The following is a 22164-nucleotide window of genomic DNA, read 5'->3' as shown; positions in this document are numbered from 1 at the left end:
CTACAATTGAAACCACATCCTAATTGGTGGATCTTCATTTGACACGTCTCCTTCCCTAAATTTCCTTCACAACACAACCCTATCCCTATTTTTTCTTTTACTATCATTTCTTTTCACACATGTGACTAAGAAATCCAACTTCCCACTTCCAAACTTGATAAAATAAACAAATAAATCAGTCTAGGGTTTAGGGTTTTGAGATTATCATCATCTTCCCCTTTCGCTCCAAGTCTCCATAAATAAGTGTCTAAAATAGATTTGGGATCCTTTGAATACATACTCATATCTTAGTTGTCAAAATTTTCAAAAAAGATTATCTTTGTAGTTTCACAATTTTTCATATATATACATGAGTTGGCTGTCGTGAGTCTTAAAAATGTATTTTTTTAGTCCTTAGGATTTAGTTAATAAGAATAACTCTTTTTTAGTTAATAAGAATATTGGGAAATAATTGATAAGTAATAGTAATTTGAAACAAATCAAAATATTTGAATATAGCAGTGCCCTTTATTGGACTTCATTACATATGCTTGGCCCAAAAGGCTTATAAATCCAAGGTTGGGCCCAAAAGACTTCAACGTCTTCCTATTGGATTTAATTGCTATAACATTAACTCAAAATTCATTTCAAAGTATAAGTATTGTATCAACGTAAAATCACTACAACTTAATACTTCCTTAAATTCTCATCCATGTGAACTAAATCATTATAAGTTGATAGTAATGTACTACAAAAACAATACTTTAAAAGAAATGAACGACGAATATATATTACATGCATTTGTTCACCCGTGAATTTGATATATGAATGATAAATTTCATATATTAGACGTTACTAAAATAAATGCTAAAATAAAAAAGTGGAATAAAAAGCAACAACATATGTACATATACGTACTAGATTAGATTTGCATATTTTAGATTTTCTTTCGGGTTTTTTTTGAAAGAACAAAAAGATTATTTACATTCCAATAATATTTTGTAAATTTTTCTATTTTTATAAATTCTTCTTTTATTCTTTTCTCATCTTAAAAATTGGCCATAAATTAAAATATAAAAACAATATACTTATTATATATATATAGATGACAATACCTTTAGCTCCAAGTAATTTAATTTAAGCAAAATAAAATATAAAAATTTCCCACTAAATTCACATGTGAATTGTAATTAATATTCCTATTATTTTTTTGTCCTTTATTATTAATAATTATTTAATTAAGTACTTATCTCAATAATTGATAATTGACAAGTATGAACCAAAATGTCTTTCACATTTTAAAAATATAATTTTTAGGTCCCATGATAATCATTTGTATTGAACATCGAAAAAAAAATTGAGAGGGAAAAGATTTATTAATTAAAAACTAAAAGGAAAGGTAAAAAAACTAGAAATCCAAATTCTTATCACTAACATAAAAAGTAACTATGGAAAATAAAGATCATAAAAAAAAGTTCTTGCAACGAATTTTCATGAATTTTTTTTATAATAAATAAAGTGTAATGGTTTAAAACGACGAAAGTATTTTAAACATAATAAAATATTTATTATCTATGAATTGATAGATATTGACAAACTATTGTTATCTACGAGTGTTTGTCAATATTTACTACTTTCTATTAAAACATGTAGATAATGACATTTTATTATATTTCTAAACGAGTTTCATATTGTTATGTTTGAAAACGATTCATGAAATAAATAGCTAAAAATATAATTTTAAAAAACGAGTAATTCCTAGTGGTTGAAATTCATTGCGAGAGCGTATCCCTACCAAAGTATATGAATTCGATCAATTAGGATTGGAATTTTTAAAAAATCAACTAATTTCGACCCAAATTAGTTCGATTGTAGTTGGATGGAATAAGATCATTTTTCTTTTTTTCCATTTTTAAAAAGATAATTTTATTAGATAACATTTATAGAAAAACTAATTAAATGTATAATAATTTTTTAAAAGAATTACAAATATATATAACATAATTTATATGTGATATACTTTTACTCATGACATAGTCTATCACTTGATATCTACTATTGATGTGTTCTATTACTGACACGAACTTCAAGAGAATTGAATCTAAATTTTATCATATTTACAAATTCGTTTATGTTGTATCGTATTGATCTAAGATATCTTAGATCAAATTGCTAATATTTCCTCAAAGTTTGTATAATAAAGGGCATTTTCGTACTTTTCAGCTCTCAATTTTTTCTTTTTATATTTTTCGAAGGGAAAACACGTTTTAGCCTTTTTTTTTTTTTTTTTAATCAATTATCCAATAATCATCATTATTATCAAATAATAAAAAATGTTCATATTAAATAATATATATAAAGAGGATTGTTCCCATAATCACATGTTTGATAAAGTTTTAAATTAAAAAGAAAAGTGTGAATCAATATAATATTCTATAGTTTTAGTTCCAAATGAATAACTCATGGATTTGACTATGGTTGCCTTTGCACTCAAAAAATACTTTTATGTGGCAAAATTGTTTTATTTTATTTCAAACAAACCTCCAAAAAAGTAGCTTTCTTTTATATATTTTCTATTCTATTATTTATTTATTTATTATTATTATTTGAAAAAAAAATAACATTTTCTATTTATGTTGGCAATTCTTAGATGTTCAAATTCAAAGTGTGTTGGTTCAATTGATTGATTGCATATTCATTCAATAGGGCAACCAAAAAACATGAAAGTAATTAATTGATTAGCATAGTTGAAAAGTTTATCTCAAAATCAATTCAATTTTTACTTTTACACTTTTTAATATATTTATCAAACTTTATTTGAAGTAAGAGAACATATTTTTAAAGCAATTTTAAAACACAGTGACAAATTTGTTTTCTAATTAGATCGAGGGTAAGTTTATAAAGTCTTAATTTAAGAAAAATGTGTGTTAGAGAGGGTTGGATTAAGAAATGTTTGTGAAATATTTAGTTTATTATACTTTTTTAAAATGGATGTTTCTTTCATAATTAGTATTAGCATGCACATATATGTATTACACAAACCTAAAAAAAATTGATTTGTTTTTACAACACTATAGTCAATCAAATCAAGATAAAGAGAGAGATATATACATTATATTATACTTCGAAACAACGAGGTTAAGAAAGTAAAAAAACTTCTCTATTCTCATCTTACGTTAATTACATTATGTTAAATTATTTTTAATTTAAATATATGGATGATCATGATAGTTCGAAAAATTGAACTATCCAACCAAAATCGACTGAAATCAAAGGTGATTGGTGAGAGATAAAGAGAGATTGAGTGAGTATCGATTTGGAAAAATTCAAATTGATAATCTTTTTATAAATTTTTTAAATTGCAAATCGACTTATTGATTAACCAACGAACGGTTCATACTCTTTACGTGGTTGTGATGAGTTGAAGATAGGTTAAAGTTAAGTGTGTATTTATAAGAAAGAAAGAAAGAGTTAATGAGTAAGAAATTAACGGAATGCATGCATGTCATAAATTTGTTAATTGATCGGAAAAGTTGAAAGTTTGAAGTAAAGAGAGACGTCAGCATGAGGAAATGGTAACGAAAGCAAAGAAAGAGTGACGCAATTCCCACGTGAGAAACATTTATTGATAAATAGTTTCTATGAAGAAAGAAAGAAAAGGACAAAATTAAAAGAAGGATTGGGGGCTTGGGGGTATTTTTCCAAAATGAAATCATGAAAATGAGAAGAGAGAGAGAGAGAGAGAGGTTCACTCCCACCTCCACTACTTCCCTTTGCTTTCCATTTGGTTGACTCAAATTTCTATACAAATTCATATATACAATTTGGATAGAGTTCTTTTTTTCTTTCTTTTTAACCTAAATCATATTAGTTTTATGTATTTAATGCTTTATCGAAGTGTTTAGATAGGTTAAAAGAGTAATAGATCAATACCTTTTGGAGTTTTTGAGTACAATATTAAAGTGGAAGATCAATTAGCAAGCAAAATAGCAAAAATGGAGCTGACTTGAAGAGATAGATGCAAGCACCACGATGCTCACCCTCAGTATGCTCTGCTTGACACCTTTTCGGCCAAAAGCATACATCAAGGTGAAACATGCAGTGCTCCTACATTATTATATTTCCATCCTGACACACAGTGCTGCTAGACGCACCGCTATGTTTCGACAAAATGCCAACTATTTTCTATAAAAATATCCTTCGTTTTTAGGGTTTAAGAGGATAATGGAATTTTGAGTTGGGAGTTGCTTCAGCTTACCCTTAGCATGCAGTTGGGGAAAGCATGTTTCGTTCTAATTCAACTTGGCATGTTTAGCTAATTAGGTCGTAAGAACCATTAGTCGTGGTTCCGATCTCAATTGAGCAAGGCATAAGAGCATTAGTCATTTAAGAGACTTCCGTGAGTATCATGGAATGAGCACTTTCCCGTAGTTCGACTCATACTTGCCCTCTTGTACTATTAATTAGTATATATAGGTTGTCAATTCGAGTGATAGTTACAAATATAACAATTAAATTCAAAGTACATATAAGCGACATTTTAGAAAATTATAAATATAACAAAATTTGTCATAATCTATCAGTGAAAGAAATAGTAAGTATATTGGTATATCATTGATCGATTTTACTATATTTTTATAATTTTTTTTAAATATTGTTATATATTATAAATCCTCAATTTTCCAAAAATGATTGGTTCAATAGTTATGTTTTTACCTCATGTCAGCCATATAGTTTCAAACATTAAAAAAGTAACTTTTTTTTTTATAAAATTAATTAAGAATTTAAAGAAAAAGTAAAAGGAAATACCAAATAATTTCAAAGAAAATAGATTGAATGAAATATAATATTTATTTTAAAAGCTTTTTCAACCAATTCATTAATATTTGATTTGTTTGGTATATTCATTTAATGTTTGAATTTATTTAATCATTTTAGGTCACATCACATATATTATTGTTTCAAACTTAGCAAATTAATCAGTAAACTTCTTATTGACTAAGCCATCGAAAAGAAATTCTTTTAAATTTTTCTTAATCAACTTTCATGTTCTCGTAATCTATCGAAAGAAAGAAAAGAAGAAGAGAGAATAGAAGGAGGGAGCGGGAGAAAGGGAGAAGGAAATGAAATCATAGTCTTTCAATGAATGAAATATAAGAAAGCGACCTCTTAGGCTCTTAGAAGAGTAGCCTTTGCGTGACCTTATTCCCATCCCTATTTTGTGACTCTCTCTTTTTTTCACTTTCTTTTTCTTTTTCTTTTTTTAAGACTCAAATTTATAATTATATATTTATAAATAAATAAATACATTAAATATTTACAAATATACCAAAATTATTTCACTACAATAATAATCTTTGTATTTAAAAATACAAAAAATATGAGATTTGTTTGTATTTATAAATATATATATATATATATAGGAAAAATAAATATTTTTATTAAATGTGTAACAAAAATTAGTTAGGGTTTGAGGAATAGGACAAAGCTACCATATTTTTTTTTCAAACTAACTGCATATTCTATGTGGAGTTTTTCTTTTTCCTATCAAACTACACAAACCTCCCTTATATTAATTGAGTGAATCAATTTTGTTTTTTCTCGCTTTAATGTGATAGAACTAAAAAAATTTATACATATGACTATGTTTATAGATATACAAGTTTAATCGATTACTTTTTTTTCTTTAAATAAGAAAATTTTTATAGATTTATAAAATATTGAGTTAAGTTAACAATTCAAAACTCAAAACAAAATTAACGTGAAAGTAATATTATTAGTAGGTAGGTAAGAGTACTTGTCTTCATCTAACAAAGGAAAAAAAGAGAAGAGATATAAACTTTTTAAAGGTTAAGTTACCATTAACCCTTCATTTTCCCAACTAATTAAAATTTACTTTTTTGATGTAAGAAGGAAATTAAGGGAGGTTGAGTTATTTAGGGTTCTTTTTGTTGTCTCTCTCACACACATGTATAGCACATGCCACAAAGACCAGGGTGGGGGGGTATATGAGAAAGTAAATCACTCCACTTTAGAGGTATATAAAGGTGGGTGAAGTGGGTGCTTTTTGGGGTCACACTTAGAACTTGAGAGAGTTTTTCAACTTAAGGCTCTCTCTATATACTTTTGGAGTTTGTAAAAGTGATGGGAAGGCAACCTTGTTGTGACAAACTTGGTGTCAAGAAAGGCCCATGGACTGCTGAAGAAGACAAGAAGCTTGTCACTTTCATCCTCACCTATGGCCATTGTTGTTGGAGGGCTGTTCCCAAGCTCGCCGGCCTCCGACGTTGTGGCAAAAGTTGTCGTCTTCGATGGACTAACTATCTTCGTCCTGACTTGAAACGTGGCCTCCTTGATGAAACTGAAGAACAACTCGTCATTGATCTCCATGCTCATCTTGGTAACAGGTAATTCTCCTATGGTTTAATTTGCTAGGTGTGTGGGCTTTTGTTGTGGGATCTTGGAGAGGAGAGGAAGGATAGAGTGTTTAGAAATATAGAGCGAGACACTAGTTAGTATAATAAGCTTTAGTTCTCGAAGAGATTGCATGTTTCTCGATATAATTACTCTCGAACCAACACTGCACTTCTTTGCTTAAATATCAAATAATTTCATTTATGTTCACAGTTTACTATCTTGTTCGTTTATTCGTTTCGTTTCTAAGGACTGTTTTTGTTGTTTTAGGTGGTCAAAGATTGCGGCGAGATTACCAGGAAGAACCGACAACGAAATAAAGAATCACTGGAACACCCACATCAAGAAGAAGCTAATAAAGATGGGGATAGATCCAGCAACACACCAACCTCTGAAAAAGCAACAAACAGAGAGCAGCAGCCAAGGAAGCTCAACTGATTCCTCAGTAGCCATAACTACTCCATTATCAGAAGCAAATAGCACTACAAAAGAACAGCCATTAAGCAGCCATATTTGGATGGAAGCTCTTGAAGATGAATCATGGTGGAATTTCCCAACATGGGGAAGTGAAATCTACAGTGATTTTGGATTATATTCTTCAGAGGATAGCTTGAATCGGTTGTTGGATTACTACAAAGAGCTTGGAGATGAGGATTTTGAGTTGAGTTCTTTGGGGGACTTTAACAAACATTTGGTGAGCATTGCAGAAAAAAACTGATGAAAATATTTCAACATTTCACTTGATCAGTTCATACTCATCTAATTAATCTAATTAAATCATAAAGATTATTGGGAAATTAAGAGATTGTTATTTGTTTAGAAAATGTTTAAGAACTTATTTAATTTCTTCTTCTTTTTCTTTTTTCTGAGATTTGGATTGATGTTAACAATATGGTTGGATATGTGTAAATGTAAATAGAAGAATCCTTCAATGAAATTAATGAATAATACAAAGGGCATTGATAATAATAGTGAAAAAAAAAAATGAAGAGTCAATTCAAATTTGATAAGACTATTCATTCAATAAATTAGGTGGTTTTTTCTTGTTTCTTGTTTTTCAATTCTTTATTTGATTTGATTTTGATGTTTAAATTTGTTTGGTATAACTTTCAACTTTACTATTTAATATGTCGTAGAACTTTAACGTTCGTGTTAGTGTGTTCTTAAATTTTTCTACGTTCAATTTTGTATCTAACATTTTTAATTATTTTTAATTTTTGAAAATTTTGATTAGATACAAAATTATAGTCAAAGAAATGAGAATTTAGAAGCATATTAGTTAGATATAAAGAAAGATTTCTAATTTATTTTCAATTTTAATTTTTGTGTATCAAAGTCTTATTCAACATTTTCAGTTTAAAAATCAGTGGTGGAATAATATTTAGTATATACAAAAATCAATATTATTTTTAGGAAAAAATACTCATTTCATTTATTAGTGTAAATCTTGTTTAATGGTATTTACATCACTTTCATTTAGAGAGTTTGATAGCAATTTTGTTTAGAAAAATTGCATTAGATGACAAAAAAATAGTTTATAACACTTATTTTTTGCATATTGTAAATTTGACAAATCAGATAGTAATCTGCTTTTAAATTTGCTATTTTTGCATTTTTTAAAATGTAAGTGACATAGGCTCTATTATCATAAATTATTTTACTATTTTTGCAGACTTTTCTAGATAAGTTTTTTATTTTAAAAACAATTAAAAAAAGAAATTGTGGTAGATTGAAAAAAATAAATAAATTATTTACAAAGTATAGCAAAAAAAATTAAAATGAGTGGTAGAAAAGTTATATGGATTTTGCTATATTATATAAATACTTTTAATATTTTGTTATTTTTCCAAATCTCTCCTCAAAATAACTTTTTAAATTATTTTTTAATAAAAAAATAGTATCATGTCGGCTTGAAATATGACACAATTAAACAAAAGAAAAATAGGAAAAACAAATGGTGTTACAAAACCATCTAAACTTAAACGTGAACCCTAAAATCAAACCTGTATTGAGAAGGTAAAATGGGGAGTGTGACATGAGTTGATGAGGGTGTACAGCGAGGTTATGAAATCTTAAATCCGTGTTATAATAGTTTGTGCCCCAAACAATAAGTGAGTTTAGATAACACTACAACCCATTATAAATCGGGCTCAAACAGCAAAAGAAAAATATTTATTTTTAATAATATATTAAAGACAAAATTATAAATTTAAATTCGGTCAAGTTATAAATCATCACATATTTTTGTTTAAAGATAGGTTAAATGCAAAATGAAAAGTAAAACAACTTTGAAACTTTTTAAAGTTGTAATTATGTTAACCCTACATCGACATTTTTATTCACCAATTATTATTATTATTATTTATGGAAGAGGTTGAGGGTTCACAAATTATATACTTTTGCTCGGGACATAATTTCCCCTAAATTGACAAGTTTGATTATATGTCAATTTCGTAAAGATGGAAAGAAGAAAGACTGAGAGAGTTGAACACATTGCATTATTTCAACCATGATGTGTGTGTGTGCTGTGTGTGTATATAAATAAACATACCTAAATTTACGTCATTGATTTGTTTAATTAAAAAATAAAATATGAAAGATAAAAAAATAAATAAAACAAAGAAATTGTTGAGTCTTTTGAAAAGACTGAATTTACCAAAGAAGCAAAATAAATATTTTTTCCATCGCTCTTTTTTTCTCCTACTTTGAGGTATCTTTAGATGTGGAATTAATTCATGAAATCTCAATCTTCGCAAGAGACTGAAACCAATAAAGACATATATATATATATATATATATATATATATATATATATATATATATATATATATTTATATATTTTGTGATACTTAATCCCAGAAATTGATTATCAACTGTCCATTGGATACAAAACAAAAATGTACCTAGTTCAATTTACTAACTGCTTCAAGAAAAATACACATGAAAACCACATGCCTCTCCAATTTAAACTAAGAAATATCAAATATATATCTACATTTACACAATTCTGAAAATGGAATAAGATCATTTTAATTTACATTCTTACAAAAGAGAGAGAGAGAGAGAGAGAGAGAGAAAGGAAAAACTATATAAATGTGTGGGCTCATGACAATAATAGTATAAAAAAAAGGGTTAAAAGCCTCACTAGAGCTGAGCTATATGCAATAAAACAAAATAAGTTAAAAAGTTTGTGGGAAGTTTTTCTTCGGTTCTTACCAATTGTTGGTTTGATGAAAATATAGCTTCAAGGAACGGATGGTTTTGATACATCTGGCGAATTTTGACTGCTCTTCACAACCAAATCGTAATTGATGGAAGCCAGTTGTGATAAATTCTACAAAACAATGAAGTTGCTGCATCATAAACATACACACACACATATATAATCAAATCATAGAATTAATTTTAATTTATACCCAAATTTCTTTTGGCTTTTGGTCCATTTTCAAGTTAGTACCTTTCAACTAACAAGACCTTATAAAAGTTTGTCATTTAGTTTGAGATATATAAAAAGGTAATGTGAAAATACAACGAATGATCAGTTTCTTGCTGCCTCAAAAGAAAGTTAACTTACAAAAGTAAATCAATATGTGAGAGCATAACTTAAAAAATGATAAATAGTTAAAAGAAAAAGAACTTGAAAGTCAAAACTAAAACTATAGTAAAGGAAAATTATTGAAACACAAAATTAAATTAAGCAGTCAAAGACAAGAGAAGCGAAGCATGTAAACGTTTAAAGGAATTCAAAGAAAGGTTTACGTGAAATTAAACAACTAGAATCACATAATATGCGAGGGGAAAAAAACCAAAGGGTTCACTACAGCAACTTGATGCACTTGGGTCTTTGACCCTTTTTTTTAATTGAAAAAAATATTGATTAAAAAAAAAAAAGCCTACAAAAACAATCGTCCAAATGGAGCCAAACAGGGACTAACCAAACAAACAAGAACCTATTGGATAAAAGAGGAAAATCATGAATTCAACAAACAAATAATTGGAAAGTGGAATTTTTATGGACGTGGAGTAAAAGAGAAATGAACTATTACAACAACTGAATTTCTGAAAAAACATTTGGATTCATTTGATTATTATTCTCTGCTATTTCTGGGCATTCTAAAAGATTTATTTATTCATCGTTTGTTTGTTTTTTTTAACAAAACATTCTAAAAGTTTATATTACCTTGTGAAGTGCACTTCCAATATTAGTGAGAATGTTGGTTTTTTTTTACAAAAACACAATTCTTCTCTTCACTAGTTTGAATGAAATATACCGTGCAAATATCTTTCATGTAAAAAAGAGAAGTTCTAGTCCAAGCACGCCTTACCTTGAAAGAGAAATTGCTGAACGAGTACTTCACAGAAAGGGCTGATGTACAGAAGTCAGTCAAACTACCACACTCGTCTCCCTGTATCACAATGACATTCCAATCAATCAAAATGACGGATATAATAATCTCAGGGTCCTAAGGGCTTTACATAGATTTAAAAGAGAAGAAAAAAAAGAGTGTGCATCCACTTTCAATTTAAATATTGCAATGCGTCGTAGATTTAAAGCTATTTGTCAGTACTTTGAGCATGCTATTGCAACACTTGATCAGACTAAAAGCTATAGTCACGTCATACAACAGACAGTATATCTTCCACCTTGAACATCCGCTTTTGTTTCAGTACCGATAGGGTAGTTCTAATTTGTGTTTACTTTAAATCAAATAGGACTGATGGAAAGAGGGAGAGAAGTATGATTAAGAGATTCATACGGCCATGAAATGTGTATCTTCTAATTTTTAACTGTTGATCCAGGGATTTCAAGTGGGCAAGTATCATTGGTCAAACATGACATTTTCACATCCATGCATATTTATTACACGATCCTGGTTTCTGCCGAACAAAGATGGGGATTTTTATCTTAGAACATGAGATCTATTGGTGATAGATAGCCTAAGCCATGCTATTACTCATATGCTTTATTGAGACGTTGTAGTAATTCTTATCTATGGTTCTTCCAATAGATAAATACTAGATAGAGGGCAACAGAAATTATTTCGTTTGTTGAGAGCATATATTCAGGGCAGGCAAACTATTATATGCAAACTTACGTCTTCATCTTGTAGGTTACTAAATGAACTACTGCTGCAAGTATCAGTCAAATCATGATCATCAAAATCACTTCCACCATTAAAATCCTCATCTTCTGGATTCCATATATAACGGCTCATGAAATAACTTGTATCCTGTGGCTCTGCTGATGGTATAAACATGGCCTGTAGTAAAAAATAAGAACTTCCTTTCAGGTTCATAAATTTAACAACCACTTGTTTGGTGCAAAAATGATGAATACCTTCTGCCTTTCAAGGGTTTCCCAGTTAACATCTTTGAAGAAAGGATGCTCTTTCACCTGACAGAAGAAAACGGTTCCAATCTGTCATTTCATTTCATAGATCATAATTATGTAGCAAAACAACTGTTTTTTTTCAAGAAATTGCACATTACCTCCCTGGCTCCAGTAGCTCCCAGTCTTTGAACTGCATTGTCAGTCAGCAATCTGAAAGATAGTGCATGAGCATTCATAGACAACATAATCTAGGCACTCTAATCGTTCTTGAAAACACACTTTCTTTCATCAATTTACAGAAAATGGTAGATAGATTGTGGTACTTGGTTCAAATAGAAGTTGATACTCTATGTTAATCACCTAAATCTTAATTAACAGCTACAATCAATCCCAAATTCAGGCTTGACACTACCATAACTGATTGTCCAATGTCAAAGACCTTGGATAAAAAAAACATGGTAAAAACCTCAGCTAAGTAATCCTAGGTCAATTCTGATATGATCCGTTGAGTCAAATCCACCTCATTAGCTAATAGTACAAAAACAATATGATGTAAGAAGTTTATGTACATATACATATATATTAGGGGATGAAATCGTATTGTGCCTGATTCAGGACCAAATCTTACTTGAACTTTGACTAGGGGTAAATCAGTTGAGTTTACTACATCTTGGCTCATATCTACTCCAACATGTCGACAAAAAAATAAATATTAACAAAAAAATAATTCATTGATTTTATTTAGTACAAAAGGGGTCCATAAATACGACTCAAATTAGTTTTGATATGAAATAAATAAATTGCATTTTATATCATGGTCAAAGGAGCAAGTTCAACCATTTTCTTGGAGGATCCTAAGATTTATTTGATCTAGTAAACTATCCTATGTCTGAATATGTGTAAAATCAAACCTCCTTAGATGGGATTATCTCCCTCAGGTTGTCCTTTTGTGCATGCTGAAGATCAGGTTCATGTTTTACTTACTTCACTGTCCACATTCATATCATTGCAGGAGAACCTTTTTCAATCAATTTAATATGAGCTGGGTTTTCGGTGAGGTTTAAAAGCCAATTATTCACCATCTCCTTTGTGGTGTGTCTCTTACCAGGAAAAGAAAGGTTGAATTAAGACTTCCAAAGAAATTCCTTCCGTATTTGGTTGGAAAGAAATCAAAAAATATTTTAAGATAAATTCCTAGATTGGGTTAGATATTTTTAATTCAACAAGATCAAAGCTTCCCGTTACCATTCCTTAAGTTTTTTATAACTACCATCAGAATGATATTTGTAATAATCGCCGGGATAACTCTTAATCTCTATCTTTAGCTTTCCCTCCTTTCTACACTTCGAAGACTTTGAATTCTGGAACTCTCTCTTAGGTTTTCATTCATTGATGAAAGTTTTTGTTTCTTGTTATAAAAATAAAAGCGCCAAAATCAAACAACCATTTGAGACGGCAAGGAAACTCGAAGTGGTAAATGTTGCTAAGTTTCTACGAATCTTACTTGTCAATCAAATCGTGGGCTTCATAACTCATCTCGTCAGGCACCCTGGGCCATGGTATGTCTCTGTTAATGATATTATCAAAAATTTGCTGCAATCAAATAATAACTCATTTGGTCAATCAAAGGTTGGGCAGTTATCCAATGTAAACCAATGAAACAAAAGCTACAAAGCCCTGTATTAAATTTTCACAACCCAATCGCACCGCGCATATATGCTATCAAATAGAGCACTTAATATTTTGTGTATTATTTCTGCTTCTCTTAGAAGCCCTGATTTAAATAGAAAAAAATATATATTAACTCAGAAAATAAATTACGCATTCAAAAAGATGATCAGCCTCATACAATGCATGCGCCGATCATTACATAGTTAAGAATACTAGTAGCAGATTCAACCTGTGGATTCTCTTCATTGAACGGCGGTATTCCTACAAGCATCTCAAAAAGAATTACTCCAACAGACCACCAATCCGCAGTTACACCTGCAGGAGACAAGTTGAAAAAATAATAACATAATAAGGCTTCGTTTAGAATAATTGACAATAGTTCTTGTAAGAAGGATACTACGCCCCTATTAGTTACAGACCATGTCCCATGCCCAGAAGTATCTCAGGAGCCAAATAATCTGGAGTACCGACTACTGACTGCTTTTGTCTGTGTTCTCTTTTTGGCAAAGATGCTGGTCCATTGTCTCCAAGTGAGTCAGGTCCACTGATTGATGGACCTGAGAAATCATCTGTACTATTGATAAGACCAATCTTGGAGAGCCCAAAGTCTGTCAACTGTAACAAAAAAGGAGAAGAGGTTTCTAAGAGGTAACAAGCAAAAACAATTGCTATGTTTCTCAAGAAGTTTAAAAGGAGTAAACGAATTTTTACAAAAATGCATGTACATGGAGGAGGGAGGTGAGGCATTCCAAAATGAACGCTTGAAAAGAGAATTTACTCAATATGTCACATCAAAACCAGTTTAAGTATCAGGCATTTCCTACCTTGACTACCAAACAAAAGAATTTATTCAAACATTCCACTTCCACATATGCCTGAAGATAATTGTTATGGCAGTGTTGTTCTTACTGCACACCCGTACATTACAGAAATAATATCCTTTTTCCTTTTTAGTTAATTTTCATCTACAATAGACTCCTGATCTTTCTCATTCCTTCACAATCTACAAAACCTATAGTAACATAACAAAAAAATTGTACATATAATACAAACACAAACCCAACAATATATTCCCAGAAACCAAAAAAATAAGGAAAAAAAAGAAGGAAAGTATTATAAAGAAGTATGAAATTAGACATTCTGTTTACTGTCAAATTTTTATCTACGCAGGCGATACTTCAGACCAACTTTTTTTGTTTTAATACTAAAAGTATATTAATTGGAGGAGTAGAATTAGAAAAGAAAGAGGGAGAAATGAGACCTTAACGCATCCAAAACCTGTAGGAGCTTACACAAAAAGTTAAGCTAATATCTTTAATAGAAAAAGGATAAATACGATACTACCAAGCGGAAGCCAAAAATAAAAATACTCCCACATATCGTCAAAGCTTCAATTGATCATTGTAAAAAATCCTACAATCCCTCTCATTCCACGGCACTCATATCTTTTGCCATTTTCTTAAAACATTCCTTCAGCTTAATTGAAGGACACATAGAGAAAATTTTGCAGCAGCTACAAGCTAGATTGCAGTTGAAAAACAGATGATTTTAATTCTCACGCCTTGATTATTTCTACAAAATGCACCACTTTGAAAGCACAGGTCTAGGGGAATCTTCTAAGTGACGTATCTACCGACATTCTAAGGACCAAAGACCTCTGTAACCTCGTCTTCAAAATGGCTGTAGCGAGAGATCTATTGGGAAGGTAACATAGGTTCTAGAGGAAATAATAAGAACAAACGAATGAAATGAAGCAAATAAGATATAATATTATTGATAACTGACCTAAGTGACCATTAAATAATTAACACTGCCATCTAAGAGGATCTTGTTATCCCTATGGACAGCTCCCCCAACGATTCATGTTGCCCACAAGGACAAACAGCAGATATAAATGTCAGAAATCGTGGCCTTGGCCTAAGGATTTACCCTAATTTCCTTTCCTTTCTTATCACAAGCTTTGTCTATTTATTGTCCCTTTTGTATCTTTTGTTCATATGAGAAATCAATAAGAAAGTCACACCGTGGTTTTTCTCTTGGTACTTAGGTTTCCTCAGTTTACGAATTGCCATCGTTTCACGCATTGCTGCCCTTTGATTCTTTACTAGAGCCGCACATTTGTGGTACCAGATCGATAAACTCCATAATAAATCAGGGTTTGAAGTTGGAAAATCTTCGGCACAATCCAAACCAACCGACTTGCCGATGTATTCCAAGAACTCGGTAACTTCACTCCCTACTTTGTCCTCAAATTATATAACTAGTTCTTTAGCACCATCTACAGGTGTATATCCAGGGGAGACGCTGAATGGAAATAACTACTTTTCTTAGTCTCAATCGGTAAAAATGTTTCTTGAGGGACGTCACACCAATTCAGTTTTCTGACAGGGGAGACTCTTCGGCCCCCACCCGGTGATGTCCAAGAACATCTCTAGAGAGAGGAGGACTCTTTTATTTGGTCCTTGTTGATTAATAGTATGAAACCACAAATTGGCAAGTCTGGCTTTATCACAACTGCGAAGAATCTATGGGACACTACTCAGAAACTCTATTTGAAGGGTCAGAACACCTCTATTTGAAGCAAGGAACTTTGCATGTAACCTCCTACTTCAATAAACTCGATCTACTCCAACAAGAGATAGACCTGTGCAGAGAGACAGTATGGGATACTCCGAATGATGGCATATAGTATGCAAAGGTACTAGGTCCTGCACAAAACACCCCATTTGTAACTAAGTTTCCTATGATTCTCCACAGTTTAGACCTTCATAGCCAACCTTGACTCTACCGTCATACCTAAAAATACCTAAAATTTGGAGAGGATAATTTTAAAACTATAACATAAACACAATTACTTGCCTAAGATTCAACTTCAATATATAAGAATTTAACTGCTGCTAGCCCTTCACACTCTTGCCATAAAAACTAAGAGCAGGGAAATAATGAAGTTACATAATATTAAAAGAGAAATTAAAACTAAAGCCTTCACACCTTAATGTGACCATCTTGACCGATCAATAAGTTATCTGGCTTTAAGTCTCTGTGAATCACATTTAAGGAGTGCAAATACTCCAAAGCTAGAACCTGAAAAGTATCAAGACATGCATTAACTAGTCGGTTTTCTGATGACGACGATAATCATGATGAGTAGTAGTAATGAATTTATTTTTAAAAAACTCGTTTCTCTACAAGCATGATATGACAGATTTCTAGTGTAGGAAAATGAAGGGGAGAAGAAAAAGTAGCAGCATTTTCTTACAATTTCAGCGATATAAATACGAGCCATATCTTCGTCTAAGCACCCTAGGTTTCTCAGTAAGGAATAAATATCACCACCATTTAAGTACTCCATGACCAGATACAGATTTTCCCTACATGTGAAAGAGTAGAAAAAGCGGACCTGTTCATGATCACATTCACAAAAATGAGAAATTAACATTCACATACAATTCTTCCTAAGAAAGAAATTAATTGTTGAACCAACTAACCACAAAAGGGTTGCGAACTGAGATAAGAATGTTGCGTTCAGCCAAAATACTTTCAACTGCATTCTTGCGAATCATATCAGCCTTCTTTAAAACCTGATTTATCATACAGACAGATTATTTACGTTAAAAGTACAACAAAAATAAGACCCTACATTTAATAAATTTGATATAGTTTTAACTGTGATTCTAAATCATTCTCCATTGACTTTAACTGCATAGTTACTTGGTTCAATATCTATTTCAACATGTGCAAAGAGACAAAAGAAACAAAAGAAAAAATGTATATGCTATCAGGTCGGATGTATGATCAAACATCAATACAATGTCTTAAAAGAAAAAAAAAAGGGTGATAGCATAGATAATTTCGTTACTGACTAGTATGGAAGCTGATCTTAAAAATATAACAGTTTATCTGTAGATAAGAAACATAATATATATATATATATATATATATTTATTTATATAACAGTTTGTAGACTCAAATAAATCATTTAACAAGATGATAACTTGAAACAATTACAAGTAGGTACAACAAAGTAGATACTGCAGTAAGAAATATCACGACTCCTTTGAGTTTACAGTTAACTATTTTCTAAGAAACAAATTATACGAGCGTACTGTATGTTTAACTTGTCACATATAAAATGCAAGTGAAGTCACGATAAGTAAAAATAGAACATGTTGAGCAGATTAAAAGAAACATCAGAAAAGCAATTTCAATGTCTATGAAAACCAATATTAAAAAACACAACTAAACAGACAGCTCAAACTATGCTCATAATAGCCTAGTCTGGCATTGTATGGAAACCATTATAGCACTAATATCAGCATGTAAATCATCACGTTAGCCATGTAAGTGTGATATTTGTGATATTTATTACAGAATTTTTGAATGAAGTTGTGTATATTCCTTTCTTCATTTGTGATCCATCTAAAAGTTGTTAGAACACTGACCTTTATTGCAAACAAGTCTCCAGTTGCTCTTTTTCTGGCAAGAAAAACTCGGCCATATGCCCCTCTACTAATTGGCTTAATTATTTCAAAATCTGCAATAGATGTACGATCTTTTGAGCATTTGTTGACAGGACTTGCACGCAAACTACGGACAGTATCATCTTCCACTGGACTCTCTTCATCAACCATGCCATGTGAAGATTCTAATTTATCATCTTCAATTTGCCCACAAAGATGTACATATTTTTCCCTGTAAATACAGAAATATCAGGATGTGGCCAGAGAAATAGATGTGAGTAATATTGATTACTAAAGGTAAAAAAATAAAAAATGCAGAGCAGTTCATACTAATGCAAGAATAAGATAAACAAGCCTACTGACAGATTTGTATTTTTCCACAAATAATGTCTTGTACAGCAATTGAAATTTAAAATAAGTAAGTCAACTCACTGCAATAGCTTCTCTATGCGCCTTCCAAAAGTCTCCACAACAAGGGCATCCACCTTCCTATCCTGGATTGCATATTTAAGGTCCTCTAATCGATCAAGCATAGACTCCAATGCACCATAACCAGAGTCGTTAACATTTGCAATGGAACGAACAATATCCAATAATTTGAAAATCTGTTATTTCATGTAGATGTTATTTGAGACATTTAACAGGAATGGGTTCTTGGAAAATTTACAAACTAAGAAAGACTAAAAGTAGTTCTGCATATTTCATGCAAAATTCCACATCAGTAAGGTGGAAGGATAATGAGGTAATGATAAGAAGTGGCATTCACTATGTATGCCAAACCACAGAACGTAATTTATAGCACAATCTTTGTATAGAGGTTAGAGATATACCATGCATTTATGGATTTTCAACATCCAATTAAACAAGTGATAGAAATCCCTCAACAGTACCTTGAAAGCTCAACAGAGTCAATGGACAAATAGGATATAGGGAAAACACTACCTGCTGATAATTTTCAAGTTCAGATATTGCTTTTCGCCCATGCAACAACAATTCAATCTGGCTGGATCTGGGGGTTAAAAGAGGTGATCTTGGTGTAAGAGTTCCAGCTGAAGTTGATTTCGTACTGTAATCTGGTGTGAAAATAAATTGCCGATTGAATGATGAATCAGGAAAAATATCCTGACTTTCTATAAAGGAGTTGCTGCCAGTAACAGGAAGGGAATCAAGCAGATCTTCAGAGTTTCGACATGACGAATTTACTCCTCTGGATGACAGCTCAACAAAAACCTCTTCTTGCATACTTGATGTAGAAACCTTAATGGTATCAAAATTTCCGCAGGAAGTATCACTACTTCTTGGTGTACTTTTAGGCGTCCAAGACTCTAGTATCTTTTCAAGAGCTGTAGCAACCCGGTCGAGGCGCTCATTCACTGTTAAACCTTTCAAATCACACCTATCAGCAATTGTACATATTCGAGAATGTTCCTCAACATGAATGGTCGGAATCTCAACCTCACAAATCCGACAAATCATTAAATTTTCAAAAGTGGCATTTTGATGATAACCCCATATTCCCCAAGATAGTTTTTGTTCTTTAGGAGGTGCTTCCAAATGCGCAACATGATTAGATGGGGTATCTAATTGGTTGTTGCTCCCAGTTTTAGCTTCATTTTCATGCAACAGTTCAAGTTTATCCCTGGAAGGTGTTCCAGTAGAGTCAGCGTCTTTCCGGTTCTTCTCAGCAGCTGACGGTAGCTTTTTCCAGGATGCCATCCTCATACTTGTAGATGAATCAACACTTAAAGCAGAGCCCAGCTCAACATTTCCAGCACTATTGATAAAATTTTGACCTAAATCTTGCTTCACAATGTGACTGGCTTGATCCTTAGCAACCAAATTTAGCTGCTGCCGAATTTCTTCTTTCACAATCAATGGATCACCAAAGTTAAGTTGTTCGAGCTGCCTAATTTTCTCTGGATAAATTCCTAGATCACTGAGTTGATGAAAACCCAGAATGTGGTCATCTTCATAACCACTCTCCTTTCGGAACTGAATCAGCCGAGTACATCGTGTCAGGATGAAGAGTATACGGGTGTGGGCTTGCTTAAGAACCCCTAATGACAGCTCCTGCCGCCGGTCATCTAGACTTTGGACAATCCCTTCTCCTTCCGCCCAGAAATCTGCAGGTGATATTGTTGCACATTTCCGGGACATCACCAGTAAGTCCTCTAAACCCTTTCTTAGTTCAGGCTGAGAGTGGTCTGTCTTGTCAAGTAAATCTACGAGATCTCCAGCAAAAATGCCCAGTTCGTTATTAACATCATCCTTCAATCTGTCAAATTTTTCTCTGATAGCCACCATGATTTCCTGAAAATTAAAGCAAGCAAGAAGTAAGCTCATTCAACATAGCTGGAGAGACAGAACAGCCATTAGCACAAAGGAGAACTAGAAGGAAGAACATACTTCCAAATGTCCAAGTGCTCGAGGTTTCCAAAGTGGAAAAGGGCGAACTCCCTTGGAATTGAGCTCGTGAGAGAAGCTTTTGATATCCGGGGTTCTCTTCCTTCTTCCACTAGTAACACGCAATATGGCACGAAACCGTGGAGACTGAATTTCCTTTCCAAAGGCTACATGATTACCCTACACAATAACAGCCATTGATGAAGTACAAGTTCCGTTCCTAATCTATTTCATGATTCGTACGGATTTTATGACGCCCAAAATCACATACAGATACAATAAGAGAGAAACAGAACCAAACGTATATCGTTACCTCAAAATCATGATTCACAGATGGCGGATGTCTGAACGATTTCGATTGACTCCACAGAACTCTTTTCCCTAACGAAATAATAATAAATTTCACAAAACAAATAGTCATCCACGGATTAAACAATCGCAGTCCTCAAACTTACATATCCACGCACCAAAACAGAGCCTAAAGAAGAAACAAAACATACATATATTAATCAACCTACATTCTACATTCGACATACCTAGTTCAGTGGAGGAAACTTTTGGCTCAGAATTGGTCCCCTCGGTGACATTATTTCTGGAATTATCTCCCAAATTGGAAGGCGTGCCAACAGCAGAGGTCCGTAGCGGCAAAGGAGCAGACCTCGTCCGAATGTGATTCAATCCAAGAGATGATGCCATAATGATGCAGGAATCGTCAGGTTGAAGAGGAAATTCCTCGGTAAGGTCATGTTCAAGATCGGAATCGGAATCGGCATCGGAATCGGAATCGGAGTCTCCAGCGTTGGATTTGGAATCGCGGCGAACAGGGATGGGAGGGATCTTGCGGAGCTTTCCGGCGGAGGGAGAGGGATCATGATCGGAGGGAAATGATTCGGACATAGAGGAGGAGAGAATGGGGGAGTTTTCCGGTGACGGTTTGTTGAGGATTGAGAAAATAGGGAAATGGGAGAGGAGAGTGATCGAGTGTGTGTGAGAGAGAGAGGAAATTTCGCGGGAAGGAGAAGGCGTGGGATTGTGACACGTGGAATAGTATAAAGCAATTCGGTTAAGATTTTGTGACCTTTTTTCTATTGTTATTATTAGTTTTTTTAAATAAAAAAAAAAAAACAGAAATTGATTTTCAGTTTAAACGTGCTTCCCGCTAAGTGACGGAAACCCGCGTGTGGTTGTATTCTTTGTTGCCTTCCTTTCTTCACCCATTTATCCAAAATAAAACCCAATAGGATCAAATATTATACAAATCCAAATATAATTATTCTATAACTTTAGTGTTTATTTTATGGTATATATTAGATCTGATGCACACAACCAATTCAAATCCATCCAATTATTTGTTTTGATTATTCGGTATAAAATTGAATTATCGATTTTCATTTAAAAAAACTTTTGCTCGGATCGGTTTTTATTAAAAAAAAACCAACCAAAACTAAACCCAATCGGATATAAGTACACCTTTATGAATAAACTCTAAGATCTTGCTATTTTATTTTAGAAAATACTAAATATATATATATCAAATTTTAATGGAAGATGTTAAAAAATGGTAAAATATTAAAAATATTTATAAAATATACTAGAGCTAAAATTTGGCTACATTCTTTTGTTCTGTGTTATTTATAAAAAATAAATTTATAAAGAAATAAACCTAATTTTAATTTTAAAATAGCCAAAAGAGTCCACTCAAAATAAAAGTATAAATAACAGTAAAATTTTAGAAGGAAAAAAAAGTATCAAAGAGGGTCTATCAATTATAGGATACTAATAATTATAAAATTTGGTTGTATTAATAAATATTTTTAACGGTTTTACTATTTAAAATAAAATTGTTTGTTTATCAATTTAACAAAGAATTAAGTTTTTGTTTTTATAATTACATATATTTTGCCA

At 31.8% G+C, this 22164-nt stretch overlaps 2 protein-coding genes across 2 annotated transcripts; one reads left to right on the top strand and one right to left on the bottom strand.

The window, feature by feature from the left end:
* Positions 1 to 6030: 6030 nt before the first annotated feature.
* LOC101210191 (protein ODORANT1) lies at positions 6031 to 7403 on the top strand. Its single transcript, XM_004143666.3, has 2 exons — positions 6031 to 6386; positions 6664 to 7403. Exons 1-2 carry the CDS (start codon positions 6124 to 6126, stop codon positions 7109 to 7111), a joined length of 711 nt encoding a protein of 236 aa, XP_004143714.1. The 5' UTR covers positions 6031 to 6123; the 3' UTR covers positions 7112 to 7403.
* A 1925-nt stretch (positions 7404 to 9328) lies between these two features.
* Positions 9329 to 21284, bottom strand: LOC101210442 (probable serine/threonine protein kinase IRE). The gene is made up of 17 exons (XM_004143667.3): positions 20796 to 21284; positions 20573 to 20640; positions 20263 to 20439; positions 18799 to 20166; positions 18289 to 18461; positions 17839 to 18088; positions 16885 to 16977; positions 16656 to 16796; positions 16388 to 16480; positions 13816 to 14011; positions 13626 to 13711; positions 13230 to 13318; positions 11884 to 11935; positions 11732 to 11788; positions 11490 to 11654; positions 10719 to 10799; positions 9329 to 9727 (listed from the first exon to the last, which is right to left on the bottom strand). Exons 1-17 carry the CDS (start codon positions 21154 to 21156, stop codon positions 9638 to 9640), a joined length of 3540 nt encoding a protein of 1179 aa, XP_004143715.1. The 5' UTR covers positions 21157 to 21284; the 3' UTR covers positions 9329 to 9637.
* Positions 21285 to 22164: the final 880 nt, after the last annotated feature.

The sequence above is a fragment of the Cucumis sativus genome, chromosome 5 (genome assembly GCF_000004075.3).
Source record: "Cucumis sativus cultivar 9930 chromosome 5, Cucumber_9930_V3, whole genome shotgun sequence".
NCBI classification, from domain to species: domain Eukaryota; kingdom Viridiplantae; phylum Streptophyta; class Magnoliopsida; order Cucurbitales; family Cucurbitaceae; genus Cucumis; species Cucumis sativus.
The sequence above is the reverse complement of the archived record's forward strand: the minus strand, read 5'-3'. Positions and strand labels throughout refer to the sequence as shown.

What these genes read in the sequence shown, in the direction of transcription:
- LOC101210191 (XM_004143666.3), top strand. Translation starts at nt 6,124, where the DNA reads ATGGGAAGGCAACCTTGTTGTGACAAACTTGGTGTCAAGAAAGGCCCA. An exon ending in CATGCTCATCTTGGTAACAG is followed by an intron (nt 6,387 to 6,663) that starts GTAATTCTCCTA and finishes TTGTTGTTTTAG; the next exon opens with GTGGTCAAAGATTGCGGCGA.
- LOC101210442 (XM_004143667.3), bottom strand. Translation starts at nt 21,156, where the DNA reads ATGTCCGAATCATTTCCCTCCGATCATGATCCCTCTCCCTCCGCCGGA. An exon ending in GAGCACTTGGACATTTGGAA is followed by an intron (nt 20,167 to 20,262) that starts GTATGTTCTTCC and finishes TTTAATTTTCAG; the next exon opens with GAAATCATGGTGGCTATCAG. An exon ending in AACTTGAAAATTATCAGCAG is followed by an intron (nt 18,462 to 18,798) that starts GTAGTGTTTTCC and finishes ATGAAATAACAG; the next exon opens with ATTTTCAAATTATTGGATAT.